At 37.8% G+C, this 14,471-nt stretch overlaps 2 protein-coding genes across 5 annotated transcripts in view; one reads left to right on the plus strand and one right to left on the minus strand.

Annotated features, from left to right (window-relative positions):
• The window catches only part of LOC134692754 (glycine amidinotransferase, mitochondrial-like), a 647,170-nt gene that overhangs the window by 617,950 nt on the left and 14,749 nt on the right, over nt 1–14,471 (minus strand). For 2 of the 4 annotated variants that reach the window (XM_063553265.1, XM_063553264.1), the window contains exon 8: nt 9,188–9,485. The exons of the other annotated variants lie outside the window; for them this stretch is intronic. In XM_063553265.1, the coding sequence (XP_063409335.1) occupies nt 9,349–9,485 (137 nt within the window). In that variant the 3' untranslated portion in view covers nt 9,188–9,348. Of the gene's footprint in view, nt 1–9,187; nt 9,486–14,471 lie in introns of those variants that run through there. 4 annotated transcript variants of the gene reach the window in all.
• Nucleotides 2,936–4,439, plus strand: LOC134693497 (uncharacterized). Its single transcript, XM_063554331.1, has one exon. It carries the CDS (start codon nt 2,967–2,969, stop codon nt 4,335–4,337), a length of 1,371 nt encoding a protein of 456 aa, XP_063410401.1. The 5' UTR covers nt 2,936–2,966; the 3' UTR covers nt 4,338–4,439.

Here is a 14,471-nt window from a genome sequence, read left to right on the forward strand (position 1 = left end):
ACATTTCATATGATACCATTCTCTGTTTGTACAAGCAGATCCAGCCGCACAACCTATCATCGGCTCGTCATTTCCCAAGTTTTGTTTGCAATGGCAAAACGCGTACAAATTAGTACGGTTTCTACATTCATCACTGCAGTGCCAGTTTTCGGGTAGGTTGGTCGGATCGATATCTGCACACATGTAATGGAAAACTTCTCCATGTGTACAGTTTGTTCCTGCAGAGCATGCAATTGTGTCGTCGTCCAAATCTTCTCCACAACAAAATACGGGTGGTCCAGTCCCATCGTCCACTGTGAGAGCATTGGTGTTCAGTGTATGCCATAATCTTTGAACGACAGTGCTACATACATCCGTAAAGTACTGATTGCGTTGTTCAAAGTCATCATTAACAAGCGTGGTCTCAATATTTGCAGGCTCACTATCTGCATCTTCCATTTCCGTAATTTGCATTGTTAATAAGCAAACAAAACCCTCCGTGGCTAGACACATCAATTCCCAGGCATGAGTAAAATTATCGGAAACGTCGGATTTTACTGTTCTGAAGTTAAATAATTTTTTCAAATGGACTAACGTGCCTCTATCTGCTGCACTAGATCCTTTAAACAATAAATCATAATAATCCTGAAGGAGCAGCATTTCCTTGTGGAATTCTTGTGCTGAAGGTTCGCATCCTTCCAATCTATCCCAGGGATTAAGACCGTTAGCCCTCGCCCTGTGGGCATCATTTCCCCTCTCGCAACTAAGCCCATCACCAAAAACAGCTGTCGTGTAAGGATTTCCGGCTATTGATGGAACATATCGTTGCAGATTTTCATATATAGTTATGGCACCTTGTGTTGAAGATGGGTTAACATCAAACACGCCCAAGTTTACGAGCACACTTCTATGAGCAGACTCTGCAGAATGGCCATGAACAACGTGTGGTATAATGCAATCGCTAAAATTATCACTAAACCATTTTAAATGACGTCCTATGATACGACCAACAATAATTTCCATTCTGTTTTTGACGTTTTTAAAATCTGTTTGACTGGGAAAGAAAATTTCATGCGGCAATTCTATGGCTTTTTTTACTGTATCGTCAAACTGCCATGGTAGATTTGTAGTCGTAACACGATTTACAGCCATGTAACCAAGTGCCATATTGATATACTTGTTGGTTAAAGTAAGGGTTGGGTGTCGTGATGTTACTTTTTTACCAACGTTGTCCCAACACATTGTGAAACCTGGTTGCAACTTAGGATTGGTTTCTGATCGAATTGACACATCATGTATGGATTCGTTATCTGATGCTTCGGCAATATCATCATTTTCATCATCTTTAGAATCTTCATCATTATCCTCGACCTCTGTAATATCGCTCTCACTTTCTTCAGATTCATCCTCATTTGGTTCTCTATACTCATAAGAGATTGTATCATCCGAGTCAGATGGTTCATTAATTTCGTCTTCGATGTTTGGCACCGTAACTGCTACAGCATTCGACACGTCCATGTCTTCCTCCATGACGGTCATGTTTGATATGTCATTGACATTTGTGAGCTGTTCTTCGATTTCTCTTTTGCAAGATGTTGCAGCCGAATCAAACTCGCGTCTGATATTATCTATAGCGGCAAGGGTTGCCCCATATCCCTTACAGATCCCCATTTTTGACATTTGTTTGATAGTATCTCGCTTGAGATTTCCCCGCCAAAACTGGATAGATACTAGCGTAGGAATAAAGGAAGCCTTTATTGGAGCCTTAGCATGAAGGAGATATGCAACTGCTGTTCCTATTTTTGGTTTTAAGTTGATTGTTTTTCCTTTGCACAACGTAGCTTCTTCAGACTTCCGTGTTATAGCACTTCTTAATACGTTGTATGTAAGTGGTGCTGATTTCTCAAAGTCGGACAAGGTGTGGGTCCAGCTGAAATCTGTTATAGATGGAATATCTGCCTTCATACAAAGTGGGAAAGTTGTTTTAGGTTTTAAAACATTCTTTATTTCTTTACGCACAACTCCACTGACAAACCGCATACATTGTCTTTTCGCCCCCTTAGTCGACTCGTACAATCCTTTTATGGCTCTACCATACTGCCTCGCACGCACAAATCCTATTATGGAATCCCATTTTGAGCTCCTCGTGGCTTTTTTCTGGAACAATGATTTCCCGGCTTTTTTGGCCTAGAAAGAAAAAGTTTTGGGCATTGAGAAATCTTACGCAAAAAGACAAATCAGTTCAGATGATTTTTTATTCTTTTACAGCCGATTACATTAGGTGTGTAGGTAAAGGTAATATTAGTTTCTTGCTTTCTACCTTAAACGTGAAGTCATTATTTGGATAATTAGTATGTCAACTACCATCCTTTAAGAGTAGACTAGTCCGACAGATAACCGGTTTATTTGTCTGTAGGACTATCTACTTCGAAAAGAGGGTAGTATACCATTACCTTTACCTACACACTTAATGCAATCGGCTGTAATATAAAACACATTTCATTGGAGAGAGAGAGAGAGAGAGAGAGAGAGAGAGAGAGAGAGAGAGAGATAATTTCATATATATATAAGGATAAAAAAAATACCTTCAACGGGGTACTTGTAAATCTTGGTTTCTTTACTGTGGAAGACTGTTTTATTCCATCTGAGCCACGCTTCCCTCCAATATAGGAATTGGCCTGAGTATTTCCCCAAAGTTCATGTAAAGATGATTTATATCGTACAGTGTCATTAAGGTTTGACCAGCATGATGGACACAAAAATTGACCTTGACGTTTGTTAGATACAGGAGTAAACGGAACACCCGTTAATGCTGACAACTCTTCTCTTGCTACTCCACCAGAGGTTGTTGGCTTTTCCAAAGAAAACCTTAAGTATCCTTTATTGTCATGTCGTTTTTCAAATTCTCGATCACAGTTAGAACACGTGGCCATGGTGGTACATGTACTAGAATCATGTGACGTGAAAAAGCGCGCTAAAAAGTCGAGATGGATGCCGAAAGCGTACGCACAAACTTCAATGAGATTAAATCTAGTTACAATATAAATTTTGAGCTGAAAGAAGAGCAGATTGAGGTGGCTGTAGCAGCCTTACAGAAGAGGAATGTTGTGTGTCTGCTTCCAACAGGTTTTGGAAAGACAATGTGCATGGTGTTGCCAGTCATTTTACAAGTGGATAAAAATCCTATAACTCTTGTTATTTCCCCGTTATCGTCTTTGATAGACGATCAGATGTCAACCCTGGAAAATTGGAACATCAAGTGTGCAAAAATTACATCTCGCTCAGACATGCAAACAGACGTTATAAGGGGCATTTCTAATGGAGAATATAATTTAATATTCTCTTCACCCGAATCTGTACTGAAACCATTCTGGAAGAAGGTCTTCCTTGGAAGTATTTGGCAGTCTCGTTTGTGTATGATATGTGTGGACGAAGCACACTGCATTTCTGAATGGGGGGAAGATTTTCGGACAGACTATCAATCATTGCATGAACTTAGAAGTTTTTTCAGTGTACACGTAATGGGACTGACAGCAACCTCCACACAGAAAGTTAAGGATGACATCATGGAAACGTTGCAGTTGACATATGCTGACACAGATATTATTTTCAAGTCACCGGATAGACCAAACATCTTCATTGAAATAAGGAAAAGAGACGGTAATGATTTTGAAATTTCACTAAAATGGCTTATTGATTATATCAGGGAAAACGGAGTAAATTCCAAGAAAATCGTGGTTTACTGTAGGTCAATTGATAGGGTGTCAGATTTATTCTTGTGTTTAAAAGACAACCTTCAATTACATGCTTATGCAAATCAGGAGAAAAAGGCAAGTAACCTGCTTGTGGAAATGTTCCATAAGAGTACATCGGAAGACTCTAAAGAACGCATCCTGAAAGAGTTTAAACGGGAAGATAGCAGAATCCGATGTTTAATTGCTACTGTCGCATTAGGTATGGGACTGGACATCAGGGACATAGACCTTGTTATTCATATAGGATGTCCGAAATCAGTGTTGTCCTATTGGCAAGAAGCTGGCAGATGCGCAAGGGATGGCAGAGATGGATTCAGTTTTGTTTTATATGATAACTTTACTTTGTCGCTCAAAACCACCGGCAAATGTATACGTGATATCATAAAAAACACCAGCACTTGTATCAGACGTCAAATTGTAAATTCATTGACCGTAGACAACTTCAAAGAAGACACATTAGATACTAAGAAATGCGAAGGATGCGATTTGCAGCAGTGCCGGTGTCCTGCCTGTAAATGTTGTGCAGAGTGTTCAAAAAACTGTACTTGTCAAGAAAGGAGCAAATTTAGTGTTGAAGAGTTTCTACAAACACCGAGAGATTAAAATTGCCGATTTTTTCTCAACTGTCTTCTCTAACAACTTGCTTATATTCTTTGTAACAACTCGATTTTTGCAATGCAAATGTTGCTTCGCCAGCTATTATTTATTTCTATTGATACATGCACGATAACGTTTGGTGAATGAGAATTGGATCGCTCACCCCGGTGTATGAACTCGTATTCTGAAATAAATTTATCGCCCCGCTCTTACAACTAGAAATTTATTGCGGCTGATGCTTGACAATTGGACAAGAGTACATTCGGTGAATGAGAATTGGCTCGCTCACTGTTGTATGAACTAGTATTTTGAAGGACATGTATCACCAGCTCTCACAACATACTAGATTTCACCGACGATTGACTGACTAGCCTACAAGAATTATTGGGTACGAACTATTAATGATAAGTTATACCTACAATTTATGTTTAAACATATTTTTAACTAATCTGTTGATACATTATGACTGTATTTTGGACATTATTCCTTTGAACTGTAAACAATGTACTTATACTTTTTTTTTCTTGGGGCGGGCATTTCATCAAGTTTAAAAAAAAATAGAACCCATATTTTCTATTACTTATGTTTTGGCCAATTGTTCTCTATTCTGTAAACCCCAATTGTATTCTCTCACCGCCTTTAATGTATATATCAATTGCATGACACTATTACAGTAATTGGTCGTGTTTTCGTACGTTGTACTATACTGATTATAGATAATATCGTCAAATTCGTTTCATTCACGAAATCCATAAAATTATGAATCGGCGCTAATATTTGAAATAAAATGGCGAGGAGAAAATTGTTTGCCAACTGAGGATAAAAGTGATGGATTAGTTACATTATTTCAAACTATTTATGCGGTAAGAAGTTACTTTCATTCATATTTAGGTTGTTCCTAATAATTTTATTTGTTTTGGCAGTGGATTATTAATTTAAATTTTTGCTACGAGAAAAAGTTACAAATTTTATAAGACTCGGGGGTTCAACATTGATAGTAAAAAAAAAATATCCGATAAAAAACGTTGAATGTAAATGATATGAACCTCCAGAGTCTTATATTATAGGACTAAAGGTTTTGCTAGCTTCTTATCTTGTTTCCTAAGAAGTTCCTGTATGAGATCAGCCTCATAACAAGTCAACAAGAAGAGGGGCACAATTGGTGCTCATTGGAATTCCGTCATCCTAAAGACAAACATATGATGTTGCATATTCGTCCTTGAGACAGTACCATAATGACACAAATCTATAAAAATTTGGCACATTCGTCAATGAAACATCCCTCAAACGACACGAATACAATGTGGCACATCCGTCAATGAAACATCCCTTAAACGACACGAATACAATGTGGCACACCCGTCAATGAAACAGTCCTTAAACGAGACGAATACACTGTGGCACATCCGTCAATGAAACATCCCTTAAACGACACGAATACAATGTGGCACATCCGTCAATGAAACATCCCTTAAACGAGACGAATACAATGTGGCACACCCGTCAATGAAACAGTCCTCTTAAGACACAAATCAATAAAAAGTTGGCACATTCATCAATGAAACAGTCCTGAAACGACACAAATATAGTGTGGTACACCCGTCAATGAAACAGTCCTCTTAAGACACGAATCAATAAAAAGTTGGCACATTCATCAATGAAACAGTCCTGAAACGACACAAATATAATGTGGCAAACCCGTCAATGAAACAGTTCTCTTAAGACACAAATCAATAAAAAGTTGGCACATTCATCAATGAAACAGTCCTGAAACGACACAAATATAATGTGGCACACCCGTCAATGAAACATTCCTCTAACAACAGAAATCAATAACAATTTGGTACATCCGTCGATGAAACAGTACTATAAAGACACAAATATAGTTTGACACATCCGTCGATGAAACAGCCCTCTAAAGACACAAATATAGTTTGACACATCCATCAATGAAACAGTCATATAACGACATAAATATAGTGTGGCATAAATATGTCGATGAGATAGTTCCCTTATGACACAAATAATAAAATTGACGTATGCGTCTACCAGACCATACCTTAAACAATAAAAATAATAAAAGATCAAAGTGGAAAATCCATCAATGCAACATATCCCAAAGACACACATGAAACTATGCGACATATCTGTCAATGAGACAGTACTCTAAAAAAACGAATTGGTCAATATATACCCATAATGCACCTCCAATTAAGTATCACAAAAGTTGTTGTGTATACAAATAATCTCTATAGAAGAATAGTGTACAAGCCTTAGTTTCAATTTGTAACAAGTGACTGAGCTTAAACATTTGTGTTGAGTTGGGAAGTAGAGGACCATAGAATAAAAACTGTGGTGTTATTAAATGTATGAAAAGTATTAAATTTTCAAAGACATTATTGTTTGAAAAAAGGTACATTTGTATTTTTGTACCATGAAAATCCGCAAGACGAAATAATTTTGGGGTATGCTAACTTACGAAATAATGAATGACACTCCGTACCCCTAAGTTTTAACCACATTTGAAAATGTCCCAACTTCGATTCGTAAAACGCATCCAAGTTTACGATTCAGACTGAGATACAGAACACAACGTTACTATTACCGCCTATGGTGAAACTATTGCGCATATTGCCCCAAATAAAGCATACATGTATACATCAATTTTAAAGACAAAACTTTAATGACACAAACATGCGGCATATCCGCTAGGAAGACTGTACTAATTTCGAACCAATTAATAACATGTGACATATACGCCCACACGGCATAATTATAAAAAAATGGCAGATCCTGACGACACACATAATGAAAGACAGAAGTTGAACATCCGTTAATTCGACAGAACGCAACTGACATTTTTTTTGGGTAAATGGACGTCAAGCAAAACCATGTCTTTACGACACACAAGAAAACAAGGTGGCATATACGTCAATAACTAATGACGTCAATGACTAACGGCGATGTATATACGTCAATGATTTATGGTGATGTATATATGTCAATGACTAACGGCGATGAATAAACGTCAATGACTAACGATGAAGCATATACATCAATAACTTACGGCGATGAATATACGTAAATGACTAACGGTGATGCATATACGTCAATGAATAACGATGATGAATATACGTAAATGACTAACAGTGATGTTTTTATACGTCAATGACTATTGGTGATGTTTATATACGTCAATAACTAACAGCGATGTATATACGTAAATGACTAACCATGATGCGCATACGTCAATGACAATCGGTGATGCATATATGTCAATGACTAACGGTGATGCATATACGTCAATGACTAACGGTGATGCATATACGTCAATTACTTACGGTGATGTTTATATACGCCAATGACTCTCGGTGATGTTTATATACGTTAATGACTAACGGCGATGCATAAACGTTAATGTAAAGCGATGATGCATAAACGCCAATTACTGACGGTGATGCATATAAGTCAATGACTATCGGCGATGCATATACGTCAATGACTAACGGTGATGCATATACGACAGTGAGATCGATCTCTTACGAAACAAATAAGAAAAGGTAGCATGTACGTCGCTGATACAGTACCCAAAGGACACAATTAAAACAATGCATAGCATATTTGTCTATCAATGAGATGGTACCCTAAAGACACAAATATTAACTAAAATATGGCATAAAAATCAATAAGGCACTACAATTACTAAATGAATGTTATGTGGCACATCCATCAATGCATTTAAACACAAACTGCTTTGAAAGTAATTGAAGTTTCTTCCTTATTCTAGAAAAATAATGTACACTTTCAATTATTTTAGAATTTTTTGTTTTCAAAATGATTTTTATACAATTGGTTGGGAAAGGGTTAAATTCCTAAAGAATTAGAGATATAAAATTAATCAAATTCTAAAAATCGACTTAAGGATGTTTGATTGTCATGTTGTGGAATTTTTGTCAGATTTTCGAAATCCTCTGGTTTTATCCATTGAATGCTTTAAAAAAATGTGCCCATGGACCCCCAGTTTTATTTTTATAAATCTTTTACATGTATAAGCCATTTGTAAAAGTCTAATAAAATCTCATTTATTTTTTAATAGTTTTTGAGAACTTTAACTGGTCAATGATAAAGCTATGAAAAATCAAGAGAGAAGATTTCCTGTCCAAATTCCAACGGCTAATATCTCGAGAACAAGCACATTGACCCCTATATTTGTTTTGCTTTCTTGAATTGTCAATTAATCCCCTATCAATATATACTAGTGAAATGGAAAGCTAGTTAGTTCGAAACTGAATTAAATCTAATTGTAAAATTATATTTTAAAAATAGCTGAAAATTTCACAAAATATAGATTATAAGAACGCATTTCTCCTGAAACTTTGTATTTGTAAATGTTTAGAAAATGTTTTTTGTCTTTATTTTGGGGGGACATTAAATATTTAAAAGTTGCAATTGGCTTTTACATTTTTGTTACTATCTTTCAGTAACTATAAGTACTATTATTTCAATGCCTTTATTCTATTGTTTTATGGTAAAAAAAAAAACTTGCTCATATCGATCTTTTAAGTAAAGCCAATTGCAACTAATTCCTAAAGATTGTTCTTATGTTGTGCTTTTACACCACTGTCCTAGTTTAGTGAAAGGTTGAATGCTTCCAAATTCTTATGTGCCTGTAGTTCTGTGGTTGTCGTTGGTTCGTGTCTATCATATTGTTTGTCGTCAACTGTTTTCGTACTAATAAGGCCTTTGGTCTTCTCGTTTGAATGTTTCAAATTTCTGATTTTTCAGGAGAACATTTTACACCAGCTATAAATACACAAGCAGGACAGTTACATTACAGGAAAACAAAAAAATAATCATAACCTTTAACCCCTGTTTATTATGCTTTCATATAAAAATTTATTAAAAAGACATGAATATGTGAAATATCAGCTTTTTGTGGGTGTTTGATTTCCACTGCTGTCCTGTTAGAAACATGATTAAAAAAGACAATAATGTGACTGTCAAATATCAGCTTTTGTCACTGGTTTTCATTGCTGTCCATATTTGGAAAGTAATTGTGACATTCACCAATACGTCGAACATCTGACGTCTGGCAGTGAATGCTGCCACCAAATCTGTAGGAATCTCTGTACGGTACACGAATACATTTAATACCTGAAATGTATATAAAAAGTATCTTAATTTTTTACAAATCTACATGATCTATACATTTAATATGAAATATATTGAGATTAAATAATCTGAATAAATCTGAATTTTCATTTAAAAGAATAAATTTATAAGATTTTTTAAACTATAAATATTAATATTTTTACAAGCACAAATTATTTTTGCTTGATTCTTATTTGTTTTTAAAATTGGCATTTATGGGGATATAACTCTGATATATTGCATTTTCTGAAGGAATCTACATATAATTTTGCTGTTTTGTATTTTAGCTGGGAAAAACGTGCGGCACCCTATCTTTTCTTTTCATATTCTTAATGCACTTTCTAAAAGCTATCTTCTTGTTTTCATTTTACAATTCTATCATTTAGTTTAGCTTCTAATCAAATAATGGTGCAGGGTTCTCACTAGGAATTTTTCATGGTGAGTCCTGGGACTCATCACTTTTAGAAATGGTGAGTCCCAAAAGATTTTGATGAGTCCAGGATGCATGTATTTTTTTTGTGTCATAATATAATGAAATATGAAATATCAATAAAAATTAAGACCTCTTAATAGTTATTGTTCAAAATATATACATGTAAGTTGATGTAACAGACTTCTTTCTGGGTCTATATCATATTCTTGATGTGGGGCCACATTGAAAAAAATGTTGGTTTGCCAAAGCTCGAGTTTCATAAAAAAAAGATCAGGGCGATTGGTAGGGTTTTAGTTTTTTTTTTTATATGGATGGACTATTTAATTAAATGGTGTTTTGTCTTGAATAAACCATACAAAATCTGTAATTTTGTCAACCTGTAGCTTGAGAAAATGCACGATGACCTATCATTCTTATTATATTTTTGAACATATTACAATATATACTTCGTTTTGGCAAAGTATAAAAGCATTCTATAATTAGTATGTACATTTGTATACTTCTATAAGATAAAATATTTTACTAAAGAATTCAACAGAATAATAGAAGAATTTGCTCTCGTTCAATCTTTTTGGAATTTTGCTTGTTACAAAACTTTAAATTTTCAAAAAAACTAAGGATTTTCTTATCCCAGGGATAGATTACCTGCATAACTTTTGGTTTTGGGAATATTGGGTCATCAATGCTCTTCAAATTTGTACTTGTTTGGCTTTACAACTGTTTTGATTTGAGCGTCACGGATGAGCCTTATGTAGACAAAACGCGCGTCTGGCATATTAAATTATTATAATTCTGGTACCTTTGTTAACTATAAACAAGCTTTAAAATGTTACAGCCAGACAACAAGATGGAAGGAAGGAATGGTCAAGGGTAACACTTTATGTCCCCTCCTTTTATGGCAGGTATGGTCAAGGGTAACACTACATGTCCCTGTCTTTTATGGCAGGCATGGTCAAGGGAAACACTACATGTAATGTCTCCCATGGCAGGCATGGTCACGGGTAACACTACGGGGTACATGTCCTGTCTTTTTTGGCAGGGATGGTCAAGAGTAACACTACATGGCCCTGTTTCCCATGGCAGGCATGGTCAAGGGTAACACTACGGGGTACATGTCCTGTCTTTTTTGGCAGGGATGGTCAAGAGTAACACTACATGGCCCTGTTTCCCATGGCAGGCATGGTCAAGGGTAACACTACGGGGTACATGTCCTGTCTTTTTTGGCAGGGATGGTCAAGAGTAACACTACATGGCCCTGTCTCCCATGGCAGGCATGGTCAAAAATAACACTACATCTCCCCGTCTTTTATGGCAGGCATGGTCAAGAGTAACACTGCATGGCCCTGTCTCCAATGGCAGGCATGGCTGGTCCAGGGTAACACTGCATGGCCCTGTCTCCCATGGCAGGCATGGTCAAGGGTAACACTACATGGCCCTGTCTCCCATGGCAGGCATGGTCAAGGTTAATACTACATGTCCTGTCTTTAATGGCAGGCATGGTCAAGGGTAACACTACATGGCCCTGTCTCCCATGGCAAGCATGGTCAAAGATAACACTACATGGCCCTGTCTCCCATGGTAGGCATGGTCAAGGGTAACACTACATGTCCTGTCTTTTCTGGCAGGCATGGTCAAGGGTAACACTACATCTCCTGTCTCCCATGGCAGGCATGGTCAAGGGTAACACTACATGGCCCTGTCTCCCATGGCAGGCATGGTCAAGGATAACACTATATGTCCTTCTTTTATGGCAGGCATGGTCAAGGGTAACACTACACGTCCTGTCTTTTATGGCAGGCATGGTCAAGGGTAACATTACATGTCCCTGTCTCCCATGGCAGGCATGGTCAAGGGTAACACTACATGTCCCTGTCTCCCATGGCAGGCATGTTCAAGGGCAGGGTTTCCGCTGGCGGTCGCCATTTTCGCAATTTGCGAAAAAATAATAATTGTGGCGATAAAAATTCGTCATTTGCGAAAGAAATATATAGAACGATTTATTTTCCTCCATCTTGTTTATTTACTTTTTTAGAGTTTCTCGGACTTTACCCGATCAGACAATACTCGGAATTCACCTTGACCTCATTAAGGTTTGGACAGAAAATCAATAATCAGCTGATTGCATTTTATAGCTATCGACATCAAAGGACTATATTAATAAAGGTGTTGATTGAATTGTTTGACAAAATGATATGGTTAAATGGCTTCTGCTAAATGTCACATGTACAGAATTTATTTACCACTTTGCGACGCACGTGTTTGAAGCAAACATTTTACGTCTCCTCCGCTTTTAAAGATAGTTTAGAAAAGAAAGCTGTTGTTGTGACGAAATGTCCAAAAGCAAAAAAAATCTCGGATTTAAAACTTTAATTATCCTTTGACTTAAATATCGGTAATTGATTAGGAAGACGTTTTTAAAGTCGTTTGAGTGACACACGTGTTTCAAGCCTAGTTTTACGTCTCAACTTTTTCATTTACGATGGTCAAGAAAAGAAAACTGTCGTTATGAAGAAATCTACCCAAAAGGTTGGCTCGAATGAGAGTAGCCCTTCAATGTAATGACTTCACATGAAACGAGGGATCAATTTCATGTGATAAAAGCTTTTGTTTTGTTGTAAAAAAAACCTTCTTAGTACAAAAGGGAACATCAGTATTTTTCTTTTAAAGAAATTTTCCCTACGAACTATACTGGTATTATATAATCAAAACATGTCCATTAATTTTGTTATATTCCAGGACGTATATCTTCTTTATCATTAAAAGTATATTGGCCCAATCAATTAGAAAAGTTGTTTAAAATACAATGAATAGTTTTCCCTTTTAAATTAAAAAGAAATGTTGTTTTAAAGTTGTCATTAACATGTAAACTCTAAAATAAGTTTGAGAGCATAATCCTAGACACAATGGGCAAAATCATCTTATTTAAGGGAAAGGGGGAGGGGGGTAGAAAAAAATGTAAATTTTAAACGAAAAATATAGTAATGTTATTTGGCGAAAAAAATAATAAAGTGGCGAAAAATATATTGTTTTGGCGAAAGAGGTGGCGAAAAAAATAATTGATCCAGGGAAAACCCTGGTCAAGGGTAACACTACATGTCCCTGTCTCCCATGGCAAACATGGTCAAGGGTAACACTACATGTCCCTGTCTCCCATGGCAAACATGGTCAAGGGTAACACTACATGGCCATGTCTCCAATTGCAGGCATGGTCAAGGGTAACACTACATATCCTTCCTTTTATGGCAGGCATGGTCAAGGGTAACACTACATCTCCTGTCTCCCATGGCAGGCATGGTCAAGGGTAACACTAAATCGCCCTGTCTCGCATGGCAGGCATGGTCAAGGGTAACACTACATGTCCTTATTTTATGGCAGAGATGGTCAAGGGTAACACTACACGTCCTGTCTATTATGGCAGGCATGGTCAAGGGTAACACTACATGTCCTTCTTTTATGGCAGGCATGGTCAAGGGTGACACTACATGTCCCCGTCTCCCATGGCAGGCATGGTCAAGGGTAACACTACATGGCCCTGTCTCCCATGGCAGGCATGGTCAAGGGTAACACTACATTACCTTCTTTTATGGCAGGCATGGTCAAAGTAAACACTACATGTCCCCGTCTCCCATGGCAGGCATGGTCAAGGGTAACACTACATGTCCCTGTCTCCCATGGCAGGCATGGTGAAGGGTAACACTTCATTTCCCTGTCTCCCATGGCAGGCATGGTCAAGGGAAACACTACATGGCCCTGTTTCCCATGGCAGGCATGGTCAAGGGTAACACTACATGTCCCTGTCTCCCATGGCAGGCATGGTCAAGGGTAACACTACATGTCCCTGTCTCCCATGGCAGGCATGGTCAAGGGTAACACTTCATTCCCCTGTCTCCCATGACAGGCATGGTCAAGGGAAACACTACATGTCCCTGTCTCCCATGGCAGGCATGGTCAAGGGTAATACTTCATTTCCCTGTCTCCCATGGCAGGCATGGTCAAGTGTAACACTTCATTTCCCTGTCTCCCATGGCAGGCATGGTCAAGGGAAACACTACATGTCCCTGTCTCCTATGGAAGGCATGGTCAAGGGTAACACTTCATGTCCCTGTCTTTTATGGCAGGCATGGTCAAGGGTAACACTTCATTCCCCTGTCTCCCATGACAGGCATGGTCAAGGGAAACACTACATGTCCCTGTCTCCCATGGCAGGCATGGTCAAGGGTAATACTTCATTTCCCTGTCTCCCATGGCAGGCATGGTCAAGTGTAACACTTCATTTCCCTGTCTCCCATGGCAGGCATGGTCAAGGGAAACACTACATGTCCCTGTCTCCTATGGAAGGCATGGTCAAGGGTAACACTTCATGTCCCTGTCTTTTATGGCAGGCATGGTCAAGGGTAACACTTCATTCCCCTGTCTCCCATGACAGGCATGGTCAAGGGAAACACTACATGTCCCTGTCTCCCATGGCAGGCATGGTCAAGGGTAATACTTCATTTCCCTGTCTCCCATGGCAGGCATGGTCAAGTGTAACACTTCATTTCCCTGTCTCCCATGGC

This window comes from Mytilus trossulus, chromosome 12 (genome assembly GCF_036588685.1).
Source record: "Mytilus trossulus isolate FHL-02 chromosome 12, PNRI_Mtr1.1.1.hap1, whole genome shotgun sequence".
NCBI lineage: Eukaryota > Metazoa > Mollusca > Bivalvia > Mytilida > Mytilidae > Mytilus > Mytilus trossulus.

What these genes read in the sequence shown, in the direction of transcription:
- LOC134693497 (XM_063554331.1), top strand. Translation starts at nt 2,967, where the DNA reads ATGGATGCCGAAAGCGTACGCACAAACTTCAATGAGATTAAATCTAGT.